This window comes from Phyllostomus hastatus, unplaced genomic scaffold, assembly GCF_019186645.2.
Source record: "Phyllostomus hastatus isolate PE091 unplaced genomic scaffold, TTU_PhHast_1.1 phas_contig_948, whole genome shotgun sequence".
In the NCBI taxonomy this organism is placed as follows: Eukaryota; Metazoa; Chordata; class Mammalia; order Chiroptera; family Phyllostomidae; genus Phyllostomus; species Phyllostomus hastatus.
Window position 1 is genome coordinate 10,822,051 of NW_025333993.1, and position 21,803 is coordinate 10,843,853.

Sequence of the window (21,803 nt, forward strand, 5' to 3'; positions counted from 1 at the left end):
CTCAACGAGCTCTGGCCCGAGTCTCCCCAGGCCCCGGTTCTCCTGGCACAGCCCCCACCTGACGGGTCCTGCCTGTTCTCGGGCTCAGGGAGCCAGCCGCCAGGCCCGGGAGAGGGTTCCCGGAGGCAGAGCCCCGGCCCCGGCCGGCAGGAGGCCCGTGAAAACAGGCCTTCTCTCCGGCTCTGGCGCCAGAACGGGCTGTCTCCTGCCCCTGCGCAGGCACCGTCTCGAGGAAAGAGGGCAGAGAGGGAACAAGGACACTTCAGAGCACCAACCGACCACCCCGCCCCTCCCGGGGATGTGCGTCAGCGCAGGGCAGGACCGGCAGCTCCCCGAGCCGGGCACAGGCTCCCGTCCCAGGGCGAGGTCCCAGGGAGCGGACGGTGCACAGGGTGGGAGCCAGGGCTCGGCCTGTGCAAACGCCCCACGTCCACCAGCTGTGCCTGCTCTGGTCCCTGCACCAGAAACAATGTGAGTTCTTCGCCTGCTCTGCAAACACTCTGAACACCCAGAAGTAGTGATTTTACACGTGGACTGTCATCCTGTTATTTAAAAAGTTAGAGAAGTGTACTGCTGCGGAACCTAGGAACTGTTCCTGGGTCTCGGAACAAGATGGCTTTACTCTGAACTCGGCGAGCCGCGGAGGGTTAACTGGGTCACCCTGAACGAGGACCGGGGAGACCCCCAGAGGGCGCCCCTCACCTCTTCCGGAAGGGAGATGCGGAGCTCCGTGGCGTCGGCCTGGCCCACGACCCTGGCGTGGAAGTAGCTGCTGCAGGCGGCCAGCACGGAGCGGTGGGCGCGGAAGGGCCGGCCCTGCACCAGCACGGTGGCGTCGCACAGCAGGCCCCTCTTCCGCTGCTCGTCCAGGCCCAGCAGCACGTTGGTGCTGTGCACGGAGGACTCATAGGCGAAGGCCGCGCCCTCGCTCAGCGACATCCTGCGTCCCTCGCGGCGCCGGGAGGCCCAGTGAGCGCATTCTCCTCGCCGCCGTCGACCTGCAGGGGCACAGGAGACCGCGCTGAGACCCAGTCTTGCTACGAACGCTCTAAGAAAGGGCAGTGTCAGGCCTACAGGGAAGCACTCTTCACGGAAGCAAAAGTAAAGACGACAAAGGCCTCCGGTGACCCCAGGGGCGCTTATTCAACCTACGTCATTTGAAACCGGGCCTTCGCAGCCCTTTTCCCCCTAGTTCTGGGTATGAGGTCCTCAGGGTGGAGGAAGGAGTTTCTGAGCCAAGAATTACCGGTCTCTGAGAGAGAGACATTCCACCCCGAGACAGCACCCCGATGAGCAAGCGGACGTGTCCGAGAACGCCGGGGGGCACCCCGTTCCTGTCGCGGTCACAGGGGAGCACCTGCCCCACCCTAGCAGGTGAGCACACGCTCGCCTGTGTGTCCCAGCGGCACTGCCAGCCCCGCACGCAGCACACGCGCTCCAGCCCCCAGACGCCCCGGACGTGCGAGGGGAGGAGGTCTCCGGCCGTCTGCGGAGCGCGCAGCTGGGGGAGTGGGGGGCCCCCCGGGGCGTGTGCCCTGGGACCCGGGCCCTTCCTGGGACAGCCCCTCCGCTCTGCTGACACCTGGCTCACTGCCCGGAGCAGGAAGGTCCCCGAGGGCCCCGCGGCTGGGCCGCGTCACTGTCCCCAGACCCCCAGACCCCCTCCCCTTTCTTCCTCCGAGAGAGAAAGGGGAACAAGGGTGGCGACGCTCCCACGGCCCCGCCAGGTCCCCGGACTCCACCCCCCAGGCACAGGCACGTGAAACGCACCCACAAGCCCCACTCCGCCCGTGTGTTTATTCTCAAGGCGTTCGACGGAGTCGTAGCTAAGCCGTCGGTCCCTCAGCAGCAGGCAGTGACCCCAGCTCCCAGACCGGCCGTGAGACACAGACGTCTGGCGACGCACCAGCCCCACGTCCCACCGGCTGCAGCCGGGAGGGGCCGGGGAGTGGGGGGGGGCCCGGCAGGCCCTGCACCGGCCGGGAGCGCGAGCGCCGGGACCGTGGTCTCCCACCCACGCCAGGCGCACCCTCCCCACACGGGGCCCCGTGTGCGCTCTGCCACCCGGGTGGCCGCCACCACCCTTCACACTGAGACCCGCTCGCCGCCTGTCCACGCCGCCTGTCCACGCCAGCACTGCTCGTCGACAGACACGCAGGTCCCTCTCTGCGGCCGCTCCCAAGCTCACGCGTGCACGAACGCAGTTACGTGAAATAGAAGGTGGGACCAAGTCTCACACGTCAGCATTTCACCTCTCCCGGTGCAAGCACTCTGGTGTCCGTTCCACTTCTTGAGTGCCCGGGGGTGGCCCGCTCCGTTTCAAGGACCTGAGAGCGTGAGCTGAGCGGCCCGGGGCTCGGGGTCCCACACCGTCCGGCTCACCCCAGCCCTGCGGGGGCCACTGACCACTGGCCCGAGGCAAGCTGCTTGCCCTCCGGGCCTGCTCGCCCGCAGCAGAGCCAGGGGGCGCCCCCCCGGGCTGCCGTGTGGCCACCTGGGACGGGGCTGGGGAGGGGTCATTGCGCTGTCCGGCCCACGGCAAGCCAAGGGTAAACGCCCGCTGCTACCAGCGACAGGGACAGCTCCCTTCCCCTCACACCCTCTCGATCCCTCCAACCGACTCTCCCACGTCCAAGGGATTCTCCCTTCCCCAAAATCCTACAGTGTCTTCCAAAGTCCTTACGATCGGTTTTCAACCCTCGGCAGGTCCTCAGGTGTGCGTGGTCAGACTTCCCGCCTACTAATCCAACGTTCTCTCGCGTCCCTGCCTCCCTCCCTCGCTCTTCCCCAGCCCCACCCTCCTCCCTCCTGCCCCACAGACACCGGCCTCCCCCCAGCCGCAGGGCCCGGGCTGCACCCTCTGCCCGGCTCCTACTCTCCCGCTGGCTGATGCCTCAAAACTCTGAGGTCTCTGCTCGAACGTGAAAACCTTGCCGGACTCGCTCTCTAACCACAGGCCCGTAACGGAGCACCTGGCCCCATGCAGGGACCTGCTTCTGAACGAGTGACTTAGTGTTTTCACTGCGAACCCAAACCCCAGGTCGTGTGCATCGTCCTCGAACACACCGCAGCCGCTACTTCCACGCACGCGCCACGGGGACAGGCACTCGCGCTGCCCAGGGGCAGCCTGTCCAGGGCCGCAGGGAGCGAGTGACAGGAGCCCCTGCTCGGCCCTCTGGGAGCCGGAGGTGTCCCTCCCTGCAGGACAAGTGACCCCAGGTGGCAACTGCGGGCACGGCCACCACAGCCGCCTCGGGCAGGCGAGGCCCCGAGACCCTGCCTCCCCGGCACAGGGCACCACAGAGGGTCCCTCTGAGACTCACTTTTCCCGATTCTGAGAGCCATTCGAGTGGTCACTGATCCATTTTCACCCAGCAGTGCAACCGAGCTGTGCGTAGACAGGTGAGACCAGCACACACCCGTCCACCACCAGAGCCACCTTCTTCCACCACCAGGGCCACCGTCCACCACTTCCCAGACTCGCAAAGTAAGATCCAGCTCCCCCAGGGGACCTTCCAGACCTCAGACTCTGTTCCCCGATTAACACCGCATTTGGGTTCTTCTGTTACCCATGGTTTTTTCTATATTCTCAGAAATATACAGACTATCGTTAAAATTCAAAACAAAGGTTTGCTGACCTCGGCAAACTGCCGATCAGTAATGCTGACAAAGAACAGACACTTCAAAGCTCCCCGAACCCCCTCTACAAATAACCCCTGCTCTCCTGCTCAACTACCCCCCGTTTTGATGCAGCAGCCACTTGAGGTTCGTGCTTTCGAAATCATAAAGAAAATGAAAAATGATACTGTGACTCCATCACATGTCAGAGACTTCACGGATCATTTAACCTAAAAAAACAACTTCAAAAACCTCCGGCGGCTGTGCGGTCATGTAGCCCGGCCTGCACCCTCCGCGGCGGGAACTCGGCAGGAGCTGTGTGGGGGCCGAGTCCACCTGCATGGACGGCCTCGCGTCTCAGGGGCCGTGCTTCCAGAGTCTCCACGGAGGAGACTGCCCCCCAACTGCCTCACACCGGAGACTCACCGAGAAGACGAGACTCTCACCCCGACACTCCGCGTCTCCGCTGGGCAGCGGCGCCTGTGCTTCCCACGAGCACCCACCCTGCGCGCAGCAGAGCAGGCGCCTCGCGGCAGGGGCGGCCCGGCGCTCAGGGAGAGCAGGGCCTACAGATGCCGGAAGGAAAAGTGATGCCTTGAGCCGAAGGAGACCCCCAAGGACCCTCACAACAGATCTCACAGCCCCTGCACCCAGAAGCCGCCCTTCCCTTGTACCCCAGTCCAGTGCAGGCCAGGGCCCCCCACAACACCCCCCAGCCAGATCCAGCTGCAGGACCCCCAAGGTACCCAGGGGGCACGTACTCCTCAGACGCCCAGCGAGCCTGATCCTCGCGCTCTCGGGGGGGAGGCAGAGACCCCGGGCGTTGCGTGCGCACACCACTGGTCCTTCGTCTTTCCTTTAAGGGCCCTTGTAAGAACTTCTTTAGTTTAAGTGGAGATGTGCACAGGAAAAAATTTCTGTAAAAATAGGGCTTTTCTTGTTATCATTCCCAACTCTGAAAGAACCGTAACATCAAAAAGTCTGCGGGCACTTAAATCAGAGACGGCATGTCAGTCGGCCTCCTTCCGACACCCGAAGACTCAGCTCAGCTGCCGGGAAGAGCAGCCCGAGGGCCGAGACCCGGGGGCCGAGACCCGGGGGCCGAGACCCGCTGTTTTCTTGAAGCCCCCGCAGACCTTCAACGTCACCCGTGTTTAAACACCGCATGGGGTGACCACATTCCTAAACCCGTTTCCCTCGGTCGCACAGGAAAGTCTCAAGTACGACTAGACAAGGCTCACGGATGAGCCCGCCGAGGAAGGCTGAGTGGAAACAGAACGCGGAAGCCCCCGCAAGCCGAGCAGCAGACAGGCTCCCAGCGGCGCCGCAGACGGCACGCCGGTGGGAGGCGCCTTCTCGGTGACACGGGGGACAGCGGGCCGGCGCTCGGTGCCAGGGCTGCGGCCACAGGCACCCCAGTCGGCGGGGGCGGGAGGTCCTGTACTTCCTGCAGCTCGTGATTCTGCAACATCATGTCAGGTTCCGTATGGGGAAAGTTAGGTTCTTTCCACTTTCTCTTCCTAATACTAAAAATTACGTATTCACGGATCTTTTGTTACATTCGCTTGGTGTAATTCCACATCTTAAAGTACAGAGCTGCAGCTACACTTAGAGGGGAGCAGTCCCAACGGTTACAGAGTCTAAAGAAGGCCACAGACTCACCCACCGAGAGGTCAGGGACAAAAGGCAGGTTTTCACTTCCCAAGCCAACGAATCCAACCTCGAGATTCCTAGGCAGTGAGTTTACAGTGGCTTGGAGGGGAAGAAAGGGGGAAAGAGGAGAAGGAGCACAGGAAAGCCAAGCTCCAGAACCCAAACCAGAAACACTGATGCCGCTGTTACATTTTCTTACTAGTGTACAAAGAACTTGAAAAACAATGAAGTCTTTCATTTGCTTAACATGTTTAGGAGCAACTTGATCCTTGGAAGGACCGTGGCATCGCCACGGAACAGGACCATGTCAAGAAAATGTGAACTAGCAAGTGGGACTGGCCCGTGCCAATAGAGCTAGTTGACTGAGTACATATTTCTACCATGCACTCGTGCATCACTATTTCATTTATCCACGTCCAGGTGATGAATGCACAGAACAAACCATTATTTAAGGTGTACAGCTCAGTGAGCTCTGACATCTGCATACGTGCACGGTCAAGACAGAGACATTTCCATCTCCCCTCCAAACGCCGCCAGCCCCGTGGGGTCGCTCCCCCTCCCCGCGGCCCGGGCTCCCGGGGACCAGCAGCCTGCCGGGCGCCGCCCCACACTGGCGTGCACTGCCTGGGGACCACACGGGCGTCCTCTGGCTCGGGCTCTCCCCGCAGCTCCGTGACGACCACACTGTCCGTCTCTTCTCGCTGCTCGACAACTCTCTCCTGGCGGATCTCCCACCGTGTGTTGACCCACTTAACCACGGACGGACGGACGGACAGATGGACGACGGTGATCAAGGTGGGCGGCTGCACTGTCTCCAGTCGGCGACCATGGTAACAGAGCTTCGGTGAACAACTGCCTGGACACGCACTTCCTGCTCTCGGGAGAAGGGACGAACACCTGGGAGTGGAGAGCTAGGTGCTATGGCAGGTTTACGTCGAACTTCTTAGACGTTGCTGAACTGTCTTCCAAAGCAACGGCACCGTTCCACGCTGCTTCCGGCAGAGCGCAGGAGCCCAGCTGCCCCTCGTTCCACGGCCCGGCACTGCCGGCGGCACTCCCGGCCGCCCTAACCATGCGCCGTGGGGCCTCCCTGCGGTTCCCATCTGCACCTCCCGACGGCTGACAGTGGGAGCATCTGCCTGTGTGTCTCTTGGCCGTTTGTACGTCCTCTTTCGTGAAACACCGTCCGTTCAGGTCTTCTGTCCACCTTTAACTGGGCTGTTTTCTTCTTCTCACTGAGTTTCAGGAGCCAGCAGAACTTTGATTCGGACCGCAGTGACTCCGTATGTCCACCTGGGGGAACGGACACCCGACAACCGGTTTTCTGACGCGTGCGGACGGCCCACCCTCCGCTCCCCTGGGTCTCCTCTCGCCTCTCTCAGAACTCTCCCGGTGTCTCCAGCGAAGAGAGGTCAGGCACATCTTTCGTTAAATCTATTGCCAAGTAGTTTATGTTTTTTTGTAGTTACTATAAACAGAGTTGTTTAACTTCGCTTTCTGGCTTTTTGCTGCTAAACATAAAATTGGCTTTTTCAATGTTAACCTTGAATTTTGCAAGCTTACTTCATTCGCCTATTAGTTCTGATAGTTGCTTCGGAGATTCCTTAGGGTCTTCTATGTACGCGGGCAGTCATGTCACCTGCACACAGAGACAGTTGTGCGTCGTCCCACCTTCCTTTCTTTCCTTTGTCCCCGTTACAATGACCCACCGGTGACCGTGGAGACAGAGGGCGCCCTGGCCTCCCTCCCTGCTCAGTGGGTCACCATCAAGTATGATGCTGACCGCAGGCTTTTTGGGACGAGCAACTGACGAGCAGAGAGGGACATGCTGAAGCTACTGTCCCGGTTAACGCAGAGTTTCCAGAAGAAACTGAGGGGAGGGAAAAGCAAAGAATAAAAGTTCCCAAAAAATTCCCCAAAAGGAGGAAAATTCCCCAATTCAGCCTCCTCCAGGGGCCCCCTCATTCCTCCACCACCCGGTCTGCACTCGCCGCAGGCACCCCTCAGAGGACGGGGGTCACCAGGGAGCGGCGATGGACCGCAGACTCCACCCCTCCACCCCAAGCCCACAAGGAGGGCAGCAGCGGCTGGCTCCGGGGGTCCCCGCGCGGACAGCACGGCACAGCCCGCACGGCGCGATGCCCGCCGGCCCAGCCGGGGGAGCCCAGTGACACGCGCAGTGTCCTAAGCACACTGGCCGGCAGGTACTGAGTGCTCGCCAGCCATCGGCTGGCACCTGCGTTCCCCGCCAGGAAAGGTTCTGAGGGGCACGGGCAGCCGGGGAGGCCGCGGGGAGGGAGGGGGCAGCGCGCCCGCAGCTGCCAAGCCCCAGCACCGCCCGCAGAGCCACACGGACACGGCCAGCCGGTCTGCAGGCCAGACAGGCCCTGCGAGGCTTCGTGGCGGCTGCCGGAGAACGGAGTGTGTGGGAGCCTCGGCACGACGCAAGTGACGCCGACGGCGGCTGGGAGGTGCGCCCCGAGAACGGAAAGGGAGAGGGGGGAGCTGTTCCGGGAGGAGACGGAGTCAGGGCCCCGCCAGCCCGAGCTCGTTCCCGGCTCCTCTCCCACTCGCAGGACACGCGTTCGGGCGCGTGACACAGGAGACACGCGTGTGGTGGGCACGCGAGCGCGAGTCTACTCACGAAACGCACACGCACACACAGAGCCGGAGGCAGGTGCCGGGCGTGTCTGAACGCCCCACGTAGAGGGAAGTGAAGCTGTCGGTGAACCTGTTCGTGAGTCCGCGTCACCCGCGGGAGCGGGGGCCGCGGGTGGGCGCTGTGCAGACCCGAGTGCGCTGACGGCGGGGCTCCGGGCCGCTACACGTCGCCGGCTTCTAGGCCCCCCCCCTTCCCCCCCACTGACCTGAGGGCAGTGCGCAGCCACAGAGGGTTTCCCCGCCGCCGGCGAAGGCCTCTGTCTTGTCAGTGGAACTGCTCCAGAGGCCCCCCCCAACCCCCCACCCACCCACACACACCCCCGCCCCGCAGCCCAGAGCCTCGGGGACTCCCCTCCTCCTCCTGCACGGTCCCCGTGGTGACGTGCTGCCCCCCCCACCCCCACCGTCTTATCCGACCGGGCTCAGGACCGCTGAGTCATGACGCCACTTCCTCCCGCTCCCAGCCTCCTGCCTCCTGCGTGAAGCTCTCCGTTAGAGGTGGCGCCGGGTCCCTGCTTCATTTTCCCCCCAGCCGCCCCCTCCCCGCCGCTGTCTGCAGCAGCAGTGTGTCTGTGTGACTGACACTCTCCGAAGTCAAAAAGGTGCTTCCTTAGACGAGTGAGACAGCTGAAAAAATAATCTCGAGTTGTAGAGGCAACCAGGAACAGAAGTAACACAATAAAAGCAATAGAGTCGTAAGTACAGGTGAGAGGGACGGCAGACGCCAACAAAAATCAACAACCCCGGTAACAGGAAACCAACAGGTAACGTCTGAGGTTCATAAACACGCAGGCATAAACGTCTTAGAGACACAGAAGTGAGCACCTAAAGAATTAAAGAGCAAAATGGATAAACATAAACATTAACCGTGAACCAGCATCAGAGGTGGGATGGGGCGCAACAGATGAGGCTTCTTTCCGACAAATCTCTGTATGTTTTAAAAAACAACATGTACCATTTTCATTAAAAACATAAACTAAAAAGATACACAAACAGACGGTAAACCAAAAAAAGTAAAAACTCGATTAAGTCTACATTGTTGATAACTTGGTTGCAAGTCTTAAATGCAACTTTTTGAAGATTCTACAAATAGAAAAAGAATTTGGTAAAAAGAAGAAAATCAGCCTTTAGCGGAAACCTTGCATACTGACGTAGAAGCCAGGGGGCGGGAAGGCAGGGGACCCCACGGAGGACTTCGTGCCCGGCAGCAGCACCGCCCACGGCACCGCCGGCCTGGACGGCGCCCACACGGAGGACCCCAGGACCTGCCTCCCGGGGCCTGATGGAGGCCGCAGCCTCCTGTGGGTCCCCACAGGAACCCACTCACGGCGTCAAACTGCGTTTGCTTTTGGTGGGACTGCTGAACTGGACCACGGGCCGGTTCTCTCAGAAGACCAGCAAAATGAACAAATGTCTCCCAAGTCTCGCAGGAAAAGACATGAAAAAAGTGAACATGCAGCATTTCCATTGTTCCCATTACCATACAAAACACACTGCTACGACTCTCCTCTTAAAGTACAGCGTCTGGACCCTGCCCAGCCGCTGCCGCCCACAGTGGAAGGCGCTGCTCCCCCTCAGCGAGCGGCCGACAGGGCCGCTCACGGTCACACCTCCCCCCCTTCCCCCCCTCGCCGGCCTCCCAGTGTCCTGTGGCCCCGCCAGAGTCAGGTTTCTCCCTCCACGGCCACGCCAGGAACACCCTCTGTGAGGCTCCGTGACCCCGGTCTCCTCGCACAGCCTCCCAGCAACGCTCCGCAGGCGGCTCAGGCCCTCGGGGTCCCTCCCGCAGTCGGCATCCAGGCCTCCGCACCCTCCGACGGCCCGGCTCTCCCGTGGTCCTGCTGCGCACGCTGGCGGGCCCAGGGCCGAGCCCTGGCCTGCCCCCTCCTGTGGGCACACAGGTCCTGCGTGACCTCCCCCGGCCCCACGACGAAGACACGCTCGCTCACGGACTGCGGGGCACGCTCACGCCCCAACTGGGTCTAATCGCAGCTTCACGTGCCCAAGTGCACACTCACACGCACAAGTGCCCACTTGTGCGTCTGCCGATGGACGGCACCTCACAGTTGGCGTGTGCAGAAACCCGAGTTCCTCCCCCTTTAGCTCGGATGTGTGTCCAAGTGTTAACAGTGGTTACCCCTGGGTAAGTTTTGTTTGTTTCTGCATTTAGATTCTCAATCGCGAACACCTACTATAACCAAAAACATAAAACAGGCAACAACTACACGCAAGCAGCGTGCCCCCGTTAACGACGCAGTCCACGTTCGCTCCCCCGCCCGAGGGCTCCCGAGACGCGTCCTCCGACTGCGTCCTCCAGCCGCCAGCAGACGCGGGCTCGCCGCTGCGCAGACACTCACGGCAACGCCGGGCACCACAGCCCCCACCAGGACGCCCTCACGGCGATGGGGACAGGAGCGCGAACGGCAGGGCACGGCTTGGAAACGGGGTCCCCGCGGACGGCGAAGGGAGGAGGGCGAGGTGCGGCGGGGACAGGCGGGTGCCCCCAGCCCCCGGTCTCAGGAAGCCCTTTGGAAAGGGTCGAGTGTGAAAAAAATACACAGAACCATGAGGTGCAAAAGACAATCAACTCCAGGTTGTGTTAGCACTGCCACGGGACGCCACGGGGACACACGGCGTGACAGATGAGCGCTGCGTGGCCCCCGTGAGGTGGCGGACGTCGAACCCCAGTGCCCCCGGCAGGGCGCCGACACCTGCTCCACGGCCCGGGGGGTCCGGCACACCTCGCAGCCCCGAGCTTCGCACAGATCCATCTTTTATCATGACTGTCACCTTTGCGATGTGAGTGACCGAAAGAAAACTGCCTTTTTAAAAGGTTCTACAAACCCACAAATTAAGTTACAAAATGCAGAGATTCCTAAACTTTTAAAAATAAGAAGTCACCCTGACTGATGTGGCTACTCAGCTCCTGGGGCGTGGTTCCACCAGGTGAAGGTCGCTGGTTCAGTGTCGGTCTGGGCACAGGCCTGGGTTGCAGGTTCAGTCCCCGGACAGGCGCATGCGAGAGGCAACTGACTGAGTTTCCTCTCCATCTTTTTCTCCCTCTCTCTAAAAATAAATGAAATCTTTTTAAAAAGGAAATTAAAATAAAAATTCAGTAAGCCTAAGATCTCAACAAAGTAAACAGAAAATGTTAAAACTGGCCAAGTCTGCTCGAGAAAACCGCCAACTTCACAGGCTAAAGCGTTTCCAGCTGAAAGAGCACACTGTGCCCGCGTGGCCCACCGTGACAGTGCCACTGCAGGTGAAGGGGCGGGGGCCCCTGAAGGGTCGGCAGCTCAGCAGGATGACAAGTTCTTCTGCCTCCAGGTCCAAAGAGGACATTCAATCCACGTTCTGTGACCAAAGGGCCACGTGTGCTATGTGTGTGTGTGTGTGTGTGTGTGTGTGTGTGTGCGGGAAGGGGGAGGGAGGGACGAAGACAGGTGGGAAAACAAGGAGTACAGGGGAATGCCGTGAGTGTCCCGTTGGTGATGAGAACAACGTCAAACAGACTAAAAGGGTATTATTGCGTTGGCCGAAACATCCATTTAGTTTTTTCAGTAAAGTAAAAGACACACTTTCATTTTCACCAATAACCTCACTGATCTGGCCACTCTGAGCACGTCAGCTCTCTCCCGCTGTGGGCTTCTCGTGGGCAGAGGCCAGGGGGCTGCTAAACATCTTCCAGTGCACAGACGGCCCCACAGCAAAGATTTATTTGGCCAAAATAGTCCCAGGAAACTTCGTAAACCCCGTCTGACATGTTTGATCAGTCACGGCACCTTCTCCACACACTGCACAAATCTTTTCTTACGTTTCAGATGCGTTTTTACCTTCCTTGAAATAATAAAGTGTAATACAAATAAAATGTTGTATGTCTTCTTCCATCCTCAATATTAAAATGGCTGCACAAAAGTTCACCAATTCTGATAACTTTTTTTAATGCGCACTGATATGACAGCTGTCACAACAAATCTAACAACACTGTTTCACGTGACATTAAAAGCTAAGCACCACTAGAGCCATCGTACAGAGAAAAACAAATGACCTTTTTGGCCAGCCCAATATTTAAGAAATAGCAAATGTTCCCTTATTACTCAATATTTGGTTAATGAATTTCTTATTAACACTCCTTGGATTAGGATTAAACAATCTCATAGAGTGCTAAGGGGAACCTAACGCTAAGCTGTGCTGAACTTAGATCAAATCCTACAGCTGCCCCCGACAACACGTGGAAAGTTCAAGGACAGAATGCTAGGAGAGACGTCATCAAAGGTGACTTTCCACACAGAGCCCTGAGTGTCCGTGTCCTGCACCCAAACGGAAATATCAGAGGTTCTTCATGTTGTTTTGTTTTCAAACTATACAAATTATAACCATAATCCAAATTATTTATTTCTGATTACGTAGTGGGAGCAAAAGCCCTAAAACAAGATCAGGGTCAGAATGAGCCTCTAAGACCTGACACATACAGTATGCAAAGTAACTGGGGAAAACCACAACAACAACAAGAAAAAACAACCACCAAAAAAGTGACCTTCGAATTCCCAGCCGTTCCTTAAACACCACCTCACTCCAACTCATAACCCATCTGAGTCACAAGAAAGGGTCAAGAGCAAAAGAAAAGTTAGGTAATAATTTTAACAAGGCAGCAGTCGCAGGGGAGCAACTAGAACACTGCATGAATCATAGATGTGAAACTTCTGAAGTAGAAGGATTAAATTAAAATGATTTATTTTAAAAAACCTAATCCACTAATCCTTGACAGCCACCATGGTGCTACAATGTCTCAGTGTACACAGCTGAAACCAACATGTTTAAGTCCGCTCGCTGTGAGTTACGTTAACTGGGGAGTCAAACTGCCATCTCTAACACGGGGGTTTCCAAGCTGCAGACTTTCCACCTAAGCCCTCAACACGGTCGCTTTCCAAAACACAGTACCTGCAGAACTCAGTCAAATAGTAATTGGAGGCCTGTTAAACGAAAAACTGAAATGTTTGCTGGTTCAGAGACTATCTGAGGGACAACTAATTATATTTCTGTTGGAGACAGAAGTAGCTTTGGCCACATTTCGAGTCTCTTCTAAACTCCACCTTAAGGAGCAGCGCCACTCCAGAAGCCCCCCCGAACCAGGCGGCACAGCCTCGGCAGCTACTATCACGGAGAAAAGTGCATCAGCAAGTAACTTCTGCTCCATGAGCTTGCAACACGGTCGGCATGTTTACGTCACCTGTTCGCCTGTCACGTGACACACAAGGCACCAAAGCCTGGGACTCGGGAGGAACCGGAACCGCACACGGATGTCTTCTGACCACGCCAGGGCGCCCTCGCAGTCTGGGGGCGCCCCCAGGACACCGTCCACAGAAACGAGCGGCAGCCGGCTGAACTCAAGACCGCCTTCCCTCCCGGGAGGGCAGTGTGTGTGCAGAGGCAGCGGTGTCCCTGTCTGTACCCCGATTCCGTGGGAGCCACAGGCGGGACGGGTGGCCTGCCCTGCACACTCAGAGCAGGTCTGTGGGTGTGTCGCACAATCAGACGCAGTGAGACGTTATCTCTTCTCCTTTCCCTGACAGTGGTGTTAAGAGAATGGCAAAGAACTTCACAACTGTTTAGAACAGCCAAAGAAACATCTCCCTTCCATATGTCATTTCTTGGAGACAGTGGGCATTTTCCATTTTCAAGGAAGTTCTAAATAAAACATTCCTGTGACTGGTCTGACGTTGAAGTTAACACGTGGTCACTGGAGGAAACGCAGTGAGACAGAAGGGAAAGGAGCCGCCCGAGACCCCGACTCCCCTCCCCCGCAGTGTGCGCAGCGGGAGGCGCTGCTCGCCCCCACGTGCCCCCGTGTTCCCCCGCGACCGACCGCCCGAGTGCGCGCTCAGATCTGCTCCCGCCCGAGGCCGCGTGTTTCCGGGGGGGCAGACCCAGTCCCGACGCGGGAGGAATGGCCACCCACCTGTGCCCGTCCGGCACCACCCCCGCTGACACGGGCGGCATCAGGCCCGGGCCCGAGTGCCAGGTCGGCCTGCAAGCCTCCAGAGAGGCCTGGGTCAGGGCGGCTCCACAGTGAGGCTCCAGGGAAAGCCTCACCGACCCAGAGAAACCCGGGGAAAAACAGTCGTCTCCTGAGAAACCTGGCCACACTCACCGGCGATACTTGGACTCTCGGCAGTCGTCACGGTCATCGTAAGACAAACTAACGACGGGCCCTGCGTCTCCAAGCTTCTCCCACTGACCTGGTTTTCAAACAGCTGCATGCACAGACCCACGCCCACCTGACCCGACCTCCCCCAACCAGCCTCTCCCCCTTCTCTACTCCCCTCCGTTGCTAAGCCCCCCAAAAGGGTGGTCAGAACAAGCGGCCTCCCCGACTCAACTACTCATTTACCTCGGACATTCCTGGGGCTTTCCCGATTTCACCGTCTACGGTTCCAAGGCACACCTCACACGCGAGAGGGATGGCTTGCATCAGACTGTAACTTCTGAGAAGTTGAGCACTGCCACTACCTACAGAAGTTCCTGGCACATAGAGGGATACATGCTTGTCTCATAAATCAAGTGTGAACTGAATACCAGACATGCAAGCATACCGCGCATGCTGAAACAAAGTCAGCAAGCCTGCTATCTTCGTGCTCCGAAGGCTGCCTGTGTCTGTGAGGAGTTTGCGGGGGGGCGCGGCAGGCACAGGAAGAAGAGACCCAAGTGCCTTGAAACTCAGAAGCACAATCACTCTGTACTTCCTCCCGGGATCAGAGCTGCCCAGCGCCCACACAAACAGAAGCTGGAGCACGTGCCACACTGCCACCTGCGGCGGAGTGCCAGAGAGGGGGCTGACCTGGAGTTCCCTGGCCCCCACCCCGGCCCCTGAGCACAGCCCCCCACCTGCTCCAGGGAGGGAAGGGTCCCCAGACTCCTGCTGTCAGAAACAGACAAGAAGATAGGCCAGAACCACAGGCATGCCCTCAGAGGCAAGACACATTTTTTTAAGTGAAAAAATGTATCTAGTTTTAATAGTGCTGTGGCAGTCCTCTACCACAAAGAGCCAACGAAGTAGGCAAAACAACAGTACCTGCAGGCTCACTCCCAAAAGGTGTTTCCTCTGACTTCTCAGGGTGACAGGTGCAACACTAAGTCATCTGGGCAAAAATGCTTTTCTACTTCAGAAGTCTTTTGTCAATGTAAAAAAAAAAAGTGATTAACAGGGCCAATGGCTCACTCGGACTGGTGTGGCTCAGTGGACTGAGTGCCGGTCTGCAAACCAAAGGGTCACCAGTTTGATTCCCAGTCAGGGCACATGGTCAGGTCCCCAGTAGGGGGCGCAAGAGAGGCAACCACACAATAATGTTTCTCTCCCTTTCTCCCTCCCTTTCCCTCTGCCTAAAAATAAATAATTTTTCTTTTAAAAACTGCTCTTTTACTTATTTCTCCTCCTAATTTAAGTGATAAATTCTACCGTGAGGAGAGTCCTGAGCCATGCTGGGAACACTTGTCAGAAAAACAGAGTTAACAGATCTTAGGTGCCTTGGAAATGAAAAGTCTCCTGGGCCAAGATTTAATAAGCACTTCACATTTTTAAAATAATATTTAAGTGCAAAATACACAGTAATGAAATTACTGATCTTACCAAAACAAAAAAACACGCTTATTATAAAATGACTCCCAAAAATTACAACCTAATAAATTTATTTAAAAACCAATACATCTTTTTTTTTAATTTTGAAAAATTGTGTTTTTTTATTTTTAGAGAGAAGGGAAGGAGAAAGAGAGAGAGAAACATCCATGTGTGGTTGCCTCTCGCTCATCCCCTACTGGGGACCCACCCAGGCATGTGCCCTGACTGGGGATCGAACTGGCAACCCTTTGGTTCACAGGCTGGTGCTCAACCCACTGAGCCACACCAGTGGGTGATGATGGAGACAAGTCAACAGAAAGAAGAAATAAAGAAATCAGTGAGAAAAACACGGGGACAGAGAGAGGATGTTTCCTTAACTCTACTGTTCAGTCTGAAATCTTGGAAGGGGGACAGTGTGAAAAGGAACTGAAAAAATGGCCCCTGTATAAAACATTTTTTAGTGTAACTCCACTTTAACAGGGGGCAGGGAAGTGGAGTGAAACTACCCACTATAACTGACCGAGTGTAAGAAATGACAAATACACAAGTACAAATAACTTTATCAGACACAAGGTGGGAATATTTATTATGAAAAATTCTTTTGAGTGAGTTCCCTGAGGCCTTAAGAAAACGATTTAAGTTTATTTTTAGAAGAGCGTGACTTGCGCGCAGCTTCGGCTGCATCAGGGCAACGCCTTCCGGAAGGCGCCCGTGCTGAGGAAGGGGCGGCGGCCAGGACGCGGCTGCCGCTGAGTCTCTGCTCCTCCCTCGTCTTCGCTCAGCGGCAGTTTCTACTATCCCGTCAACGTTCTCCAAACTGCCCCTGGCCCACACAAAATGAGGCCTGTTCTAAGGAGCGATGACACTCAAGGAAAAGTATTAGACGCACAAGAGGTTTAACACCCGGACAATCCAAGTCACATTTTGTTTGATTCGATTCCAGGTCACTTACAGGTTAAAAAAAAAGTCACGAAACAAATTCTCTTTCCATCTCAGGAGATGAACTAAAAGGAGATGCTTTAAATTCAGCTGCTTCCTCCATATTTACACCAATGACGAAAACAGAAAGCAGAATTCTAACTGATCGAGAGTTTCAACTCAGTACACATTTAACACTGCTTAATAGATACAACACATAATGTTCTCTCCTTCGCTTTTAAAACTTCTGAAGTTTCAAAAGCACAGAACAAAAGAGAACCCACTCTGCACAACCAGTGCAGCGGTCAACGCCTTCCGGAACACACTACCACCGAGGCCCGTGGACTGCGCCCCGGGAGCCTCGGCGGAGGACCCGCTCAGGGCGAGGAGCCCACCCGCTCAGAGGCAGGGCGGCCAAAACGTCGGACACAACCTTTCTGAACCACCGACAGGCGCGAGAAGCCACAGGAGGAACTCTGACCACGGAGGACTGTCCTCCGTTAGCACAGACACATCGCGCAGAGAGAAGGCAAACTCAGAGGTAACCGGCAGGCGCACTCACAGCGCAGACGCTCCCGGCAAACCGCCCAGGAGTGAGGCCTGTCCCGCTGGGAGAGGCAGTGGGGCGCGAGCGAGCCTGCCCGGCCACGGCGTCCTGGACCTTCGTGTGGGGAGTGGACCAAAGGCAGACGGCACGTGTGTTTTTCCTCCAAAAGCCAGTCCCAGCGAACTGGTGCTGACCGCCTCCAACGCACGTGGCTGTGGCTGCCCGAGTCCTCCCGGCCCCAGGAGCTCGGCCGTCTGACTTGGACCCTGCACCTGAGCGGTCTCCCCAGCAGCTCACCACCCGCTCTCTCCACCTCCCAGCCCCCCTCATCCTTCAGCACGAGGAGCCTGCAGAGCCTGGCTGTGCCACCAAACCCGTGTGGGATTTGGAGCGACAGGTAACAACACCTGACGTGTATGGGTGCCCTAACCACGTAACCCGTAACAATGCATTTTATTTGCAAGCAATCTCTATGGTGCAAACTCTGTTATCATCATCCCCACTTTCCAGATGAGGCACAAGCAGGCGAAGCAGCTTGCCCAGGGCTCCAAAGCTGCTGACCGAGCCGGAACCTGCCCTCAGCCAGTCTGGCTGCAACCTCCCACCCCGCGCAGCCACTCTGCTCACTGCGTGCCTGCCCACCGTGCGGGTCTGTATTTCGTCTGCAGTCCCGCAGTACCTGCTCTCTCCAAGGGTCCCGGGTTTGGCAAATGGTGCTCAAATTACCGTATCCTGGGTTCCGGTGGATTACTTTATTCGGCACATTTTGTAAATCAAAACAGTTTCATAAATCATCGACTGCACCTCATAAAACACACCCTCCGTCTAGCAGAGCCCTCAGGAAATGCAAGTGGTAGGGCTAAAGCAATCCCCCCGGCCCCCCCACCAGAGTATTAGTCAGGAGACTACAGGAGAAGATTCCCGAACGCCCTGAATCAGCACTGTGTGTGGGGAGACTCTGACCACCGGGCACTCGAACAGGCTCAGCACGCCTCACTCTGAGCTTCCCGTCTCCCAGACCAGGCACCGGGAGCTGGCGCCCGGCCAGGAGGCTGCGCGGAGCCCCAGGTACTAATCACCCCCACACCCCCGCTGCCCAAAAGGCCGATGTTCTGACTACAGCACATTCATTCTCCTGGGAAGGGAAATGCCCCTTGCCAAGTGATTTGCTCAACTTGTTCGTATTAATCACTGCTGGAGGGTGTGCACTCGGCCCGAAAGAGGCAGACGTACAATCAGGGCAATTTTAAAAGACTTTCATACCGAAAGCACACTCCAACGTGCGGGCATCTTCAGGTGTGCCCACTGCATCCTTTCATGTGTTCCTACACGTCCTTAAACAAACCAACCACCTGGTTTGCCTCCAAATTCAAAATACACTATGTATTTTGTATTCAATGTAATGGGCAAATCTATCTTTTTGGTGCTTCCATTCCCCACATCAACAATACAATAAGAAATTTACACTCAAGCTTCTAATCTTTAAAGCATAAAAAAGAATACGACTACACATGAAACAAAAATTAGGTGAAAATTAAGAACATTTTGAACGAATCGGGAAACCAGGGGCTTTTCTGAAACAGCGCGCCACCTGTTCTGTGACTGGCAGTGGTCAGTAAACTGTCCGTGTGCCCGGAAGACAAGGGTCATGCACCCACGTTACATGCATGTACTGCTGTTAACAGTGATTGAAGTTAATGTCTTTCTTACTGTACATACAAGTTAAATTTTAAAAATCAATGTTTTCACATTTTCTTCCAAATGGGTAACTTTGCACCCCACCTTAGAGACCCTGATTAAAAAATGAGACTTCCAATCTCTTCTAGTCCCAAACTTAGAACAGCAACACTTCCCTAACCATTTTTTTCAAATACAAATGTGTTAAATAAACTACCACCAAAGAACTACCGCGTCATCCTTTTGACCACAGGTGAGGGCCAGATGCCACCCCCATTTCCCGTTCCTGAACTTTGTCAGCAACGGGCCGGTAGGCAGCGGTCCTATTTCACAGCACAAAGCAATGGCCACAGATGGAAAGACACTCGCACCATAACTGAGACGAGGAATAGATACGGGTTTGCTTTTCGCCAGAAGCTCTTCCTTGGCTGGACCCAAGGAGACCTGGTACCTGCGCCCACACGACCCCCCCCTCCCCGCCCCACCTCGGACCTGCCACCAGGACCCGCTCGAGTGCGCATGGGCAGCGGGGCCGAGCAGCAAGGGGAAGTCTCCCGCGGTCTCACGAAGAATCCTTACGAAGAACAACTGAAGTTCACTTTTCGAAATGGATAAGCCACACAACAACAACAACAAAAAAAAAAACACAGAGAAACAAAAAAACAAGCCCAGATGAGAAGAGACGCTGCAACAACACCGCTCTCGGTGGCGCTCCCCGGGAGCGACGCCGCCACCAACACGCCTTCAGCCGGGCCGCACCTGCCCGGGGCGCACACGCCACCTGGGCGCTACCTGGCCGCCTCCCCCGGGCGACCCTGCCCTTCACCCACGGCTGCCTGCGTCAGACGGACACTCGGCCGGGCCCCCTTCCGCCCCTGGAGGTGGGTCCCTTCGCAGCGCAGGCCCGGACCGAGGGCCCGCACCAGCTGTTCCCAGTCCCCTCGCGGGCTGGGACAAATGACTCAGCAGCCCAACTTTTTCAACGAGTCATGCTACCTTGTTGCCCAACCTACAGAGTGCACCGCGGCGAACCGCGGCCACAGCCCGAGGTGAGGAACAGCAACAACACACCACGCGATGCGACCCCGAAACCAAGACCATCCGACGCGAGGCGGAGTCACCGCGAGTCTCTCCGCCGAGGGCTCTGCCATCCGAGGCAGAGGTGCCTCCGGCCGGCGCCGGCCCCGGCCCCGGCCCCGGCCCCGCAGGAAGCCGGCAGGCCGCCGCCGGCTCCCGCGAGACCCCGGGACGCGCCCCGGCGCCCGCCGCGCGCGCCGCTGCCGCTCCTCCCGGCGCGCGAGCAGACCCTCGGGAGGCAGCAGGGGCCGGGGAGAGCCGCGCACCGGCCCCGCAAGCGGGTCCCCGCACGCGGCCCCGCGGGTCCCAGTCCCGGCCCGACACCCTTCTCGAACGTCAGCTTCCGCACAAAGAGTCTTTGTTCCTTGTCCCAGTCCCTGCGCCCGGTCCGCCCGAGCCCCCGCACCAGGCTCCCCGCACGGCTGCACCCAGCGACAAGGAAGCGTCACGGGGCCGCGCCAGCCACGGCTCGCGAGGTGTCCGCCCCACCCCGCGCGCCCGCACCTCTGCCGGCGCGTCCCGGCGGAGCCCGGCCCGCGAGACGCTCCCGCCGCCGCCCCGCGCCGCACACACCGCGCGGCGGGGCCGGGAGGGGCAGGAGGACCGCGCGGAGCCGGCCGGCCGCGGGCGCTGTTCGGAATCCCCGCGGCCCGGCCGGGCCCGGTGCCCCGCAGGCGGGCTGGGCGGCGGCGCCCCAAACCGCAGGCTCCGGCCCGTAACCGCCCAGCCCGACCCGGGAGAAGAACGGCGCGGGCCGGTCAACGACCTCAGGCCGGCGAGTCGCACCTTCCGGCGGACACTGCCACTTCCAGGAACCGGGGCCGCCACCACCCCCACGGCCAGGCGACGCGCTCCCCGCCCAGCAGGCAGCCGCCCCGCGCCGCCCCGCGCCGCCCGGCACAGGCCTGCAGCCCCCACCGCGCGCCGCCGCCGGGACCCTCCGGGAAGGGGCGCGGGACGGCCGAGCCACTCACCAGAGCCGAGGCGCGGCGCGGCCCGACCGACTGCAGCCAGCGAGCCGGGCGGGCAGCGGTCAGGTGACTCACCGCCTCCCGGAGGCCGGCCGCCCGCTCCCTCCCCTCCGCTCCGCTCCCCGCCCCTCAGCCCCCGCGGCCGCCGCCACCTCCCGGCGCCGGGCCCCACCCACTTCCCGAGGCCCCGCCCCCAGGCCCTCCTCGCGAGACCCCGGCCCGCCCTTCCCGGGGCGCCGAGGCCCCGCCTCCAGGCCGCCTCCCGCGACCTCGCCCCGCCCCGCAGCCGCGGAGCGCCTAGCGGAGGGATTCTCGCCAGGGTCCGGGTGGCTGTGGCTGCGCAGACTGACGCTCGCGCCGTGCTCGCGGGGAGGGGACGCGCGCCACGGGGTCGGAGTAGAACTCGGGAGGCGGCGACAGGGTCCGCTCAGTCGGCTGCTGGAAGCTCCGGCCACGCGAGGACGCCTCCTTCCCTGCTGGGGGCGGGAAGGAGGAGGCCGGCGGCCCGGCGTTGTCCCCGAGGCGGGGGCGGGGCGCCCAGGTTCGCGGAGAACTGCCACCCGCAGGTGGGAGAGCGTCCCTGCGCCCGGCGCCTGGGCAGCATGCCGCAGCACCGCGCCCCTCGCCCAGACACAGGGTCCCCTCCGCTGCGGCTTTCCGGACCCTGGAGCCCAAGCCAGCGCCTGCTCGGCCTTCGTCTACGGCCGCTTATTCTGGCCTTCACTCGGCGGCAGTTTTAAAGTTACGTTCCGGAGCCACGCAGCACTTCTGCAGTTCTAAGCGTCGTCTCTACGGAGAGATGCGCCCGTGGCAAAGTCTATGCTTGTCCATCCATCTGGACAAGATGCGGCCACTCGGTGACTCAGCCACTAGCCTGACTAGGGTCCGCAGGGCTTTACGAAGGAATTTGGCCCTTGGCTTTGGAGTTTAGGGGGGGAGAAAGAGACGGGGGAGGGGCGGTGGGAACTGGTGGCTGAACAGCAGCAGCTTCAGAGAGTTGGGACTTGGTACTGAACACAAGAGCTCCAGGAAGGGGGGTTGTGGGGGGCGGGGGGGGCAGCGAAGG

The 21,803-nt window shown here is 58.6% G+C and overlaps 2 protein-coding genes across 6 annotated transcripts in view; one reads left to right on the plus strand and one right to left on the minus strand.

Annotated features, from left to right (window-relative positions):
* BACH1 (BTB domain and CNC homolog 1) overlaps positions 1–20,855 on the minus strand; it is a 37,520-nt gene extending 16,665 nt beyond the window's left edge. Inside the window, exons 1-2 of one of the 5 annotated variants that reach the window (XM_045852505.1) lie at positions 20,741–20,855; positions 703–998 (exon numbers count right to left, since the gene is read on the minus strand). In XM_045852505.1, the coding sequence (XP_045708461.1) occupies positions 703–939 (237 nt within the window). In that variant the 5' untranslated portion in view covers positions 940–998; positions 20,741–20,855. Of the gene's footprint in view, positions 1–702; positions 999–4,044; positions 4,065–5,713; positions 5,733–20,270; positions 20,292–20,552; positions 20,610–20,740 lie in introns of those variants that run through there. The other 4 variants (XM_045852506.1, XM_045852508.1, XM_045852504.1 and 1 more) reach the window with 4 other exon arrangements.
* LOC123827956 (basic proline-rich protein-like) lies at positions 6,048–21,477 on the plus strand. Its single transcript, XM_045852397.1, has 7 exons — positions 6,048–6,066; positions 7,268–7,475; positions 7,616–7,742; positions 9,088–9,233; positions 9,722–9,912; positions 17,333–17,409; positions 19,705–21,477. Exons 1-7 carry the CDS (start codon positions 6,048–6,050, stop codon positions 21,475–21,477), a joined length of 2,541 nt encoding a protein of 846 aa, XP_045708353.1.
* Positions 21,478–21,803: the final 326 nt, after the last annotated feature.